At 42.2% G+C, this 12,307-nt stretch overlaps 2 protein-coding genes across 2 annotated transcripts in view; both read right to left on the bottom strand.

Moving 5' to 3' along the window:
- LOC124146913 (atrial natriuretic peptide receptor 1-like) overlaps positions 1–1,678 on the bottom strand; it is a 31,613-nt gene extending 29,935 nt beyond the window's left edge. The window contains exons 1-2 of the mRNA XM_048390172.1: positions 1,492–1,678; positions 465–572 (exon numbers count right to left, since the gene is read on the bottom strand). Coding sequence (XP_048246129.1) covers positions 465–572; positions 1,492–1,638 — 255 coding nt within the window. The 5' untranslated portion in view covers positions 1,639–1,678. The remainder of the gene's footprint in view (positions 1–464; positions 573–1,491) is intronic.
- Positions 1,679–1,743: 65 nt separating this feature from the next.
- LOC125377267 lies at positions 1,744–3,680 on the bottom strand. The gene is made up of 3 exons (XM_048390173.1): positions 3,548–3,680; positions 2,513–2,737; positions 1,744–1,856 (listed from the first exon to the last, which is right to left on the bottom strand). Exons 1-3 carry the CDS (start codon positions 3,678–3,680, stop codon positions 1,744–1,746), a joined length of 471 nt encoding a protein of 156 aa, XP_048246130.1.
- Between the last annotated feature and the right edge of the window lie 8,627 nt (positions 3,681–12,307).

Raw genomic sequence — 12,307 nt, 5'->3', positions numbered from 1 at the left:
ATCATGACCATCGATCCACGCGGTTGGGATACGATGACATGCATTAACAAAGTCAGCGAGCCTGACCACCCTATCCCGCTAGTCGCCTCTTACGACAGGCAGAGTCACCTTTTACGGCAAGCACGGGTTCCTGAAGACCTATTTTACCGGATCTTCACTATTTTACCGGATCTTCACGGGCCTCTACCAGATGTAACATATTCGACTTCTTGTAGTCCTGCATTGGTATGGCATGATTGTGAGAGGTTTATTGTACATCTAAAGTTTAGTGAAGACATCTCGCATCTAACAGTAATGTAAAACAAAGGTCACATGGTCGCCATTTACGGCAAGCATGGGTTGCTGAAGACCTATTCTTCCCCGGATCTTGTAATGTATATGCAGCAATGGGGTAGAAGGAAACGTTCAAAGGCAGCAATTAGAGAACAACAGTTCCTCATAGAATCTCTTTTTTAAGAACACACCTTTTCGGAGTACCGTGGCATGTCGTCTCTCCCGTGAAAGATCTTGTCATAGGCATCAGCTGTCCTGGTCTTAATCACCTCCAGCTCAAGGATACTGGCGAACGTGAACTGTGATGTAAAGAGATTCAGAGGAGGAGGTCTATACGTGAAGGATAAAACACGTTCGGTTTTATTAAATCTCATAAAAAAACGACGGAAAGATTTAGTGTTTTAGGCAACTCATAAACCGACGTTTGGACTTTATATTCTTTATAATGATCAGTATATATGTACACATTTTCGTGAATGGGAAACCGTCGACCAAACACAATGTACGAACAGCATGCACTGGTCGAGAGTTGATTGTCCCCCATACAGAAATGGACCAGATCGGTGCCTTGTCAATTTCGCGCGTGCAACACAACTTTTTCGTGACAACAACTCACTCTCAGCCATTGCTTCAAAAAAAAAAAAACGTAAAGGGAAAGCGCATCATTGTTCAGAAGCTATTGCACATATACATTTATGAGAAATAAGGACAAAACCTACTTTATCTCAAACTGCCAATAATATTCTTTAACACTAAAATTATGACAATTATTTTCCAACCGTTCATAAGTCCACAGTGGCCAAGGTGGCAGCGATTATATATATTAGCGAAATGTCCTATAGGGTGTGCAGGCCTGGGATTTGGTTATTGAGACTATATATTTTATAAGCCACTTATGCAAAACCACATATATTTATGATCAAATCTTTGAACCTAAATATATATTTAAAATAAACACCTTACAGCAATGAATTTTTTGTCAACTTCGCTTTTTTTTCAAGTCTGAAGCATAATTAGGTTTTTGAAACATGTTTTTGGATGATTTATTTGTTTGGACGAAACCCCATTTTTTCAACAGGAGGAATGCGTCTACAACTTAAGGCTGACAAAACGGGCTGATTTACATTTCGTTTGAAAACAAACTATAAAGGTAGTCCATCCAAATCGGCTTCAGCCTTGTGATCAATTAACTGACTGACTCACTCGCACTTAACTTACAAAGAGGAGGTTTCTGAAGGCCTGTTTAGCTTCCTCGTCCCGACCGTCTCCCGTCTTCCATGTCCTCTCTCCCTGGAGAAGCTCCAGCTCGAACCTGTCCGGAATCGTCTGCTCCGTGAACAGGAACTGGTAGTCTCCCCCAGTCATGCGCAGACTGTGTGCAACCAGTAAGTATCGTCTCAGGTGGACTCGTGGGATCACCAGGAATATCACTGTAACGATAACGATTGAGTGTGAAGGATAATTATTTTGTCAATGACCAGAGTCCGGTGACATGGATACCGGTACAATCTGAATTATGACGTGGCCACCATTTTGGGCATGGTCAAGCGATGCGATTCCTATCACGAACCTCTCATGACTACCTGTGGGTAGTAATTGTTGTATTCCTGTCCTCAAGCGTACTGATGGGACGCGGCGCAGTTGCGTCCCTTGGGCAAGTCAGAAACCTATCATCGTGGGTTCGAATCCCGGTTCGACACGATTTTGTTTCTTGGTTTATCAGCACTATTCCCGTGCTCGTCCGTTCACCAAAGTGGTAAACGTCTAAGACTTGCATCACTTCGAGGTGTCCTCCAACAGACACGCCGTCATACAACTGGAATCCTGTATCTTATCCTGAGAATAAAACTGTGCTTGGTCAGCATGTCGGTCACTTTCGCTCACGTAACGCAACAACTGAATATGTAAACTAACATGAAAATCAGCGTTATCCCGAATCAACCCAGTAGATCAAAGAGCCAAAATTGTTCGTGGAACAGTTCATGGTGTTATTTTGCCTCCATAGTTCGTCAATAACATGTCGGGTATGCTCTGTAAGGACGTTGTGCGTTCGAACGCTGGATTGGATCCTTGTTTCGTATGTACCCGTGTGATACACCAAACTGTTTCATGATCAAATTGGACTCTCCCCTATGTTAAGCTGACATACATTGTATAACTGAAATACTTTTCAAAATGGCATTGAACCCAACACGCTCACTATCATTGCATTTACACATTCTTTCCCGTCGCATCATACCTCTGGCCTCTGTTTTAATCTTTCTGAAGTGTTTGACCAGAAGAGCGTCACTTGCGGATAATGGGATATTGTAGTAATGTCGCACAAGGCTGAAGTCGGTGTTGTTTTCGCTGTTGAAGGTGTACAACATTGACTCTGCCAACTGTCGCGTATACAGCCCTTCCGTGGACATCATCACGACGTTCAGCCACCCCAAGTTCCTGCAGAAGGACACGAAGATGCTTCCTGGCAACACAGAGACACGCGTAATAAAAACCTTGTGGTTTGTGATTTACTTACCCTCTCTGTTGTAGTTTATTTGATTGCTGGAATTAATAATTTTGTTATACTACAGAGCTCCAGATAAGTTTTTGGTGTTGTCGGTATTTTACCCATGCATTTTCAAATCATTGGGTATCAGTAATTCTATCTGGGTATTCAAATTTCTGTAACCCACTAGTTTTTACACATGTGGGTATTTAAGTTAAATATTTAACAAAACTATTCATTTTGTCCTTGCAAACTGATGTCATTTGGGTAAGAGAGCTTTATAGGACTCACAAATACCACGATACTTCCACAAGAAAGTGTGATGGCAAATGGTCATGATGTAACTGTTGGCAAGGTTGACAGAATGCCCGTTTATAATTTCAAAATAAGGTGCTGATTCGCTAATCGAATACGCAGGGTTACTTCACAATATCTTGATGATACGCACAAGTTTTATTTTTGTAGCGTATCTGTAATGTTCGTTGCGTATTTGGTACGCTTGGATTTTCTTTTACTGCGTATTTCTGCATTTCTGATGCGTATTTTACGCAGATACGCAGCTTATCTGGAGCTCTGTACTATCAACTCCTTTTTTATCGAGTATCTGAACCTGGTCTGTCTGTAACTTGACGTGACCTTGACATTGAATAAAGTTATTGTTGTTGTTTGTTTTGTAACGGCGCACTCAGCAATATTCCAGCTTTATGACGGCGGTATGTAAATAATTGAGTCTGGACCAGACAATACAGTGATTGATATCATGAGCATCATTTAATTAGTACCAACCAAGAGATGATAATGGCGGCAACACCCTGATGAGTGTGGAGAACCTGTCCTTGTTGTCCAGGCCGATGGTGCTTGACACCCAGCCGAACACTGGGATGTCGCGGTATGACGCCAGATCAGCAACAGTAGCCATGGCTGAAAGTAGTTTCGAGTGTAGGATGATAATGGAGGTAGATAAAACAAAAATTGTTTTTTACGCTAACGATAACAATATTTATAAGATGAACACTGCTGCGTAAGATTTTTTCTCTGAAATAAACAAAAGCAGAATAAATATTCATAAAACACGAATACGATCTTATGGAAATTTTTCATCAAGATATGCAAACTAAACTGTACGCTTGGGGATTTCTTCTACAACTGCTATCCAACAAAACTCACCACAGGGCATGATGCTTGAATATTCCCTACCGAGGACACAGGGCAGTAAGAATGTTTACTGGGGACATCACGGGGCAGTAAGAATGTTAACTGGGGACATCACGGGGCAGTAAGAATGTTACCGGGGACATCACGGGGCAGTAAGAATATTTACCGGGGACATCACGGGGCATTAAGAATGTTACCGGGGACATCACGGGGCAGTAAGAATGTTAACCGGGGACATCACGGGACAGTAAGAATGTTACCGGGGACATCATGGGGCAGTAAGAATGTTTACCGGGGATATCACGGGACAGTAAGAATATTACCGGGGACATCGCGGGGCATTAAGAATGTTTACCGGGGACATCATGGGACAGTGAGAATGTTTATCGGGGACATCACGGGGCATAATAATATTTACCGGGGACATCAGGGGGCAGTAAGAATGTTTACCGGGGACCTGTCGAGGACAAGGGTGTATAAGAAGGACCTGTCGAGGACAGGCGTGTATAAGAAGGAGCTGCCTAGGACAAAGGTGTATAAGAAGGACCCGCGGTGGAGAGGGTTGTATTAGAAGGACACGCAGGGGACAGGGGTGTACATGAAGGACCTATCGACGACAGGAGTGTATAGGAATGACCTATCGACGACAGGAGTGTATAGGAAGGACCTATCGAAGCCAGGGGTGTATAAGAAGGACCCTCGGAGGACAGGGGTGTATAAGAAGGACCCTCGGAGGACAGGGGTGTTTAAGAAAGACCTGTCGGGGACAAGGGTGTACATGAAGGACCTGCCGACGAAAGTGAAAGACACGACGAAAGTGAAAGACACGACGACTGAGTGAACAGGGTACATGGATCTTCTATCCAGAACAAAGGCGACTGTGCAGCTAGCTACCTTCTGTACAGGGCGGCCCTATGATGACATCAACAGGCTGCTGAAACAGTAGATCCACGAGGCGCCCAATACTCTGCTTGCTGTTGCAGGCTGTATCGATCCACGTCACACTGGAACAAAGACAGCATCAGCCTCTACCGGTAGTTCCAGTAATAACGGACCAAGCACATTCAGGATAACTTCGGTATATCCTTAAGTTGGATTCTTTTTAAAATCCAGAAATAAACGGAAATCAAATACTGTCTGCTGGTTTTAACCTCAAAAACTAAATTGTACGCTGGATGTACTGGAAAAAATGTGTATCGTGAAAAAAATTAAACTGCTCGGTTCCTTTTTACACAAAAAGAAACTTCGTCTTTTGAAGTGAGGTAAGAGAACATGCTTTCTCAAACAAAAAAACCAACAAAAACATTTACAGATGATATTGATCACAAATAACATAGACAAAACGACTCTCGGTGAATACTAAATATTGTATATGGATAAACATAATTGTGTTTTCACAGTGTGGTACAAAATGCACTAGAACTGACCACTGTATCAAAAAGCTTTCAGTGACTGACCGCTGGCTCGCAGCATTGTGACAAGCCAGACACTAATCGCCTTTACTCGTACAATGATAACCGGGCCAAAGGAATTTTGTAGCGTGGGTAGAAAGTAACACAACTAATATATTCACACTGGAGTTAATTAAGCGCTTTCAGCTCCAACGAGCCACAATTTCTCTCTCTCGGATCGTTTGATACATGTAGCTGAACAGTTCTTGTCAGGGATGCGGTGAAACAATTCCCAATCAGACATTGTGTTCCCACATCTACGGTGGGTACCCGGGTAGGTTCGGGTACCCGGGTAGTAAAGTAAATTTGGACTCGTCCCAGCTCGTGTGTGTGTGTGTGCGTGCGCGTGCGTGTGTGCGTGCGTGCGTGCATGCGTGTGTGTGTGTGCGTGCGTGCGTGTGTGCGTGTGTGTGTGTGTGTGTGTGCGTGTGCGTGTTCTTCACTTACTTGATATTATAACCAGGCACCAGGTTACTATCTTGCACAGTCGACAGGGCATACGCGAGAGTTCCAACACTGGATGTAGCGTTCAGGAGATAATACTCTTCCGGCACTAACCACACCAAGTTGAGATCTTCACCCTGGCTCCGGCACGTCGGTAATAACACAGACACCACCGCAACCACCAACAACATCGCCGCGTACATGCCTTACACAGTGTGTCCCCGAGGTCAGTAAATCTCCAGCGCTTCTTTGATGACCATATACAGACTAGTTCTCTGTTTGTCGATAACGAATATACCGCACTGTTAAGTTACAGCCACTATCCGACCAGCTGATGCTGGTTGGCTGTGAAAAAAGACAGATGTGTCTGTCTTTAACACCTTCTGGACCCAGTCTGTTGGCACTCTCCAAAGCCATCCACAGTTACACCGCGACCCGTTACAACCATTGTGTTACGTCGTAACAACTGTCTGTCTCATTATGCCTTTATTTCATTAGGTGGCTGTGGGTTTATCATTCACTACCATGCTTATATATGCATCAATTTAACAATGCATGTTAATACTTCTATCTCAGTGATAGCAGTAATAGATACATTTATATAATGGGATTGGCAAATCTAAATGCGTGGCCAACCACCGGGGCCATCGTTAGGTACACATCACATGACATCGGTCCATGCCCACGATGGAGGAATAATCTTTATGTTGATTATCTTTCAATGAAGCATTGTTATTGGCTCCTTCTCGCTAAAGTAATAATCTGTGCAAAACATCGATTTCTTACGAGAATCTATGTCAATCTGGTGAGATAGCTATCGTCTAGGAAACAAGTACTGGATAATAAATAATAGACGAAGTTGACACCAATGCTTAAAAAACCCAAAACTATAGCTTTGTTCGTCTTTATTGAATTTCTACATCATTGAACACCATACGAAAATATTTTATTACGCTTAGAATTACCACATGTTATCAATCTCATTAAAATCAGATCTTAGTTCTCGCTGCCGCTAAACAAGGATCTGAGGACTTCCCATTTCGGGTCACGTCAGGCCGACCTTTCGCGAATTCTGACCGACCAATGGAATTACTGACAAGAAGTCGGCATTAGCCAATCAGAAGGCAGCTTACTCGTGCTTTACGGCACTAATTTCAAATTGGCGACTACGCTTCGAAACATATTTTGGCAAATTCTCGCTTAACAAATTGAAACCTGAACTAATTTCAAATTGGCGACTACGCTTCGAAACATATTTTGGCAAATTCTCGCTTAACAAATTGAAACCTGAACAAAAGAACATTCTGGAATGGCTAATATATGGTCCAGATTATATAGATTCAGTCGTTAAGCCCGTAATTATCTTTCGGAATACCCCGTTTAAAGGTTTTCGAGGTTGCATGATGAGAAATCACATTCCGACTGTCACTTTCATGATCTGGTAAGCGACGCTCTGATTGGTCGGATGAAAGGTCGTTCTGACGTGACCCCTAGTGGGATGTCCTCAGATCTTTGTTTAGCGGTAGCGAGAACTGGGGTCTGATTTAAATAAGATTGCACATATTATAGATAACTCCAAGAACAAACATTGTTTACCTGTAGTTGATCGACACTGACATGTAGGTAGGAGAGACGTCATGGACCATTATAAAACATCACCATGTGAAAAAATAAATATATACAGAGAAGGTAGAGAAGCTATACCTCTCAGTTGATTTTATCATGTTTGATTTTCAATTGATAATATTATAAGTTAGCGATATTATATCCAAAACATGAACTGTAGTGGCGCTTAGTAGCACTCAAAGAATCCTCCTACTTGGTTTTATTTTTATAATATAATTTGATTTCATTTAAAAAAAATTATTTTTCGCATAATACACAACTGCTGATGGGTATCATTGACATCTTATGTTTGAAAATCAATAATTTTCCTTTTTTTTGGCTCAAATTTACAACATTTAAAACATGGGGTCATGTTAATTTACCAAGTTAATTTCTTACCCCAGTCTAAATTGAACCAATATTTTTTACACAAAATCACCCAGCCACAGATTACTTTTTACAAACGGTTGCAGGAATGGGTGATGGTTAAATAGACAGTTCTTTCACTCTTCAAATGCTGCAAAAAACTTATAGTCTCTTTTGCCCCTGAGTTTATGAATATACATATTAAACCAATTTCACGTCACATTGTGTCAATTTGGCATTAACCACAGAGAGCGATGCATCCTCACTGAGGATGCGGGAACATGGTCTGCAAACACCGTCCACGTCACTGCTCCAAATCGTTATCTGTCTCTTAAAGTTTGAAGTCGATTATCAATACGCCGACACTTCCTTCGTTTACAAGCCCTTGTTAGTGAGTCGTTCTTTCTGCATGCATACAGTAGAAGTACTGGTACAAACTGTCATGGATCTTAGATATCGGATTACGGAGGAGTTCCAGCCTTCCAAATAGTTGTTGGTTCTTGGTCCATCGTCCTCATGGTGACTCTAGTCCTCCAGGTGGAGTTCACCCTCTAGCCGACCCGTGAAGATCCGGGGTAGAATAGGTCTTCAGCAACCCATGCTTGCCGACCCGTGAAGATCCGGGGTAGAATAGGTCTTCAGCAACCCATGCTTGCCGACCCGTGAAGATCCGGGGTAGAATAGGTCTTCAGCAACCCATGCTTGCCGACCCGTGAAGATCCGGGGTAGAATAGGTCTTCAGCAACCCATGCTTGCCGACCCGTGAAGATCCGGGGTAGAATAGGTCTTCAGCAACCCATGCTTGCCGACCCGTGAAGATCCGGGGTAGAATAGGTCTTCAGCAACCCATGCTTGCCGACCCGTGAAGATCCGGGGTAGAATAGGTCTTCAGCAACCCATGCTTGTCGTAAAAGCGACTGTGCTTGTCGTTAAAGGCGACTAACGTGATCGGGTGGTCAGCCTGGCTGACTTGGTTGATCCATGACATCGTATCCCAATTGCGAGGATCGATGCTCATGTTACCATTCACTGAATTGTCTGGCCCAGGCTCGATTATTTACAGACCGCCGTCCAGTGCTGCGTTAAACAAACAATCAAAGTGGCTAAACATGAAACAAATAAGATACTATAAGTGATTTATTTGATACGGGTATCACAGTTGTATTTTGGACCACGCTATTTTGCAGTCTTTCGGTGACTGTTTTCCTAGTAACGTTTTGATAACGTTTGCAAGTTTTGGTAAAATCCATTTTTCAAGTGTACATTTTCTTTTCCCCGGCAGTTTAGTGGCGAAAGGCAAGACCTCGTTGATGACTGACGAAGGACAAATTTACTTCAGATAGGTTACTAACGGGATCGGGTGGTCAGCCTCGCTGACTTGGTTGATGCATGTCATCGATCCCAAGTGCATGGATCGATGCTCATGATATCAATCACTGGATTGTCTGGTCCAGACTCGATTATTTACAGACCGCCGTCATATAGCTTGAATATTGCTGAGTGCGGAGTTAAACAACAAACAAACAAACAAACAAACGAGAGATAGGTTATTAAATGCATATTTTTTTAATAATGGATCACTAATCTGATCGACTGGTGTCAGAAGCAGGACAGTAAAACAGTTAATTCACTGGATGTCATTGTGCTTTTGCCACAAGTGCTAAACGGTAGCACAATTGCCGTCAAAGACAATGAAAACTCCAGAAACACTGTACACCTCAAAAACTGTTTTATGGAGAATGGAATTATGGAACGCAATATTCATATATATAGTTGTTATTGAAACTATGAAAGGAAACCACTATGGTTAGTGAGTGAGTGAGTTGTGTTTAACGCCGCTTTTAACAGTATTCCAGTTATATCGCTGCGTGTCAGCTTAATGTGGGAGGAAAGCCCGAAGTGGAGCAAGTCTCAGACGTTTACCACTTCGGTGAAACCCACGAGCACGGGCATGGTGCTGACAAACCTAGAAACATAATCGGGGCGAACCGGGATTCGAACCCACAATCATAGGTTTCTGGCGTGTCCACAGGACGCAACTCTGCACAGCGAATCTCGGCGCCTTAGACGACTGGGCCACCCGTGCCCCCTCACTATTGTGAAGGTAATAAGTGAAGATATAGTTATACGTCATAAAACAGGTTACCTTCATGTCCGTTAGACGTAAACACCTTGTAGACAACACGCATATCTCCAAAGGCTACCCGCATGTCGCTATGGCTAGAATACCTGTACTTTAAAATGTTGTTTTGGCGAGAAGTGAGTGAGTATGGTTTCACGCCGTTTTTAGCAATATTCCTGCAATATCACAGCGGGGGACACCAGAAATAGGCTTCGCACAATGTACCAATGCCCGGAATCGAACCCTGGTCTTCGGCGTGACGAGCGAACGCTTAAACCAGAAGGCTACCCGGCCGCCCCTCTGTCGAGAATCTTATAATTATCTCAATTAACATAACAAAAAGTCATCGAAACGACGTATGAAGCATTCATCAAGCATGAGGACAACAACATGACTTTGTGCATGTAGTTTGTGTTTGCGAATAGCTTGTCTGATCATCTACAGAAGTCTTTTGTATCGTGCACTACTTCACTCTGTCACTGTGTTGACAACATCGACAGTGAAGCAAGGGTACTAGTGTGGTTCTGACGAAATGAATGAACACAGCTCACAGTTAATTATGGCACCTTAATCAATCAATATCAATCAGCTTTATACATTAAGTATTGTAGGCCATATGGCCATGACACAATGGCAATACAGGGAGTCGGATACTCAGGGTGCCAAATTGTTTCTAACACACATTGCTTTATATTTAAGAAATAAACCCGAGTGGATTTATTCTCCCTGCAGTTTTTTTTTGTTCGATAAACAAAGACCAAGAGTCGTTTATATCTTCTATGAGATATCAACATTATGTAGAACCTCTTTAAGGATGATGATAAAATTACAAGCTTAAAAAATATTAACCCGTATTTAATAATGATGACTCCCTTAATACAATCCGACCTCGACAATGCCGGACAAGTCCATTTTATGCACAGGTGGGTATTTCCCGCATAATCTCACAATCCTATGGTGGCCGAGAGGGGACATCGCTTTCTCGCTTTATCGCTTTCTCGCTCTATCGCTTTATCGCTTTCTCGCTCTATCGCTTTCTCGCTTTATCGCTCTATCGCTTTCTCGCTTTCTCGCTTTCTCGCTCTATCGCTTTCTCGCTTTATCGCTCTATCGCTTTCTCGCTCTATCGCTTTCTCGCTTTATCGCTCTATCGCTTTCTCGCCCTATTGCTTCTTCTAATGACTAACCATAGTCATATGAAGGAATCGGGTGTTCTTTAACTTCTTTTGAATAGTATGTGCTGTAAATATTGAAATTAACGTTAATTATAAATGCAAAAAAAATAGCGTAGACATAATTACCGTATTCGATGTAATAAGTGCCCAGGGCGCTCTCAAGAATAATATTTTGGCGGAAAAAAAAAGTTGAGTTGAAAGATAAATTTCGTGGTTTATGCTGACAGCCTGAAATGTTTATGTACGACAGATATATTTTTCCCGAATTTAATTGCCTATAATTAAATGTGCATATAACGCACGAGTGCGTATTCTACGCGAATAAATAAGTCTGGTGTACATTAATCAAACGCAAGGGGTGCTAATTGGGATTGTTCACTAGCCAATATTTTAGCAAATATCGCCGTGGGCGTTGATTATAGCGGGGCGCTTATTACTTTCAAATAAGGTAATTATACTTTGCATTTATGTCTCAGAAATGACTGTTGATAAGACGGCCTCACTGAAAACTTTGAATAGCGGAAATACCAACTTGAATATAAAACCAATCAACTATCAATTTCCACATTACGGTTACTGAGAACAATATGTCATCCAAAAACTAGAAATTACATAAAGGACATCCGGTAGTATTAACCATTGCTTGGGTGAGGACTTCCACTTTGATGACATCTACTCCGCAAACAGAATAAACGTTGATATAAGCGTTGTTTTAAGGAAAACACTATTGCTGTTTAGGAAGTACGTACTACTCAGCGCTATTGAGCGGTGTTATTTGCTATTTGTTTGGATAACTTGGCCTGGGGGCGGGGGATCAAATAGCTAAATAGGGTCATAAATCAATCAAATTCTTTTTTACGCAGAATTACGTGGATTGTTATAAAAGCACATATGTCTGTACTGTTAAATTATATTTCAGTAGATAGTGAGAAAATTTCAACATTCCGTCCATATGTATATAATTTGAAATGCGACTAGAAAAATTTCAGCTCTCTTTTATGTTTAAAACCCAAAGAGGGAATATTGCTATACCGCGAGAAAGCGATAGAGCGAGAAAGCGAGATAGCGAGAAAGCGATAGAGCGAGAAAGCGAGAAAGCGATAAAGCGATAAAGCGATAGAGCGAGAAAGCGATAGAGCGAGAAAGCGATACAGCGATAAAGCGATAGAGCGATAAAGCGATAAAGCGATAGAGCGATAAAGCGAGAAAGCGATAGAGCGAGAAAGCG

Source organism: Haliotis rufescens, unplaced genomic scaffold, assembly GCF_023055435.1.
Source record: "Haliotis rufescens isolate VD_foot unplaced genomic scaffold, xgHalRufe1.0.p SCAF_85, whole genome shotgun sequence".
Taxonomy (NCBI): Eukaryota; Metazoa; Mollusca; class Gastropoda; order Lepetellida; family Haliotidae; genus Haliotis; species Haliotis rufescens.
The sequence above is the reverse complement of the archived record's forward strand: the minus strand, read 5'-3'. Positions and strand labels throughout refer to the sequence as shown.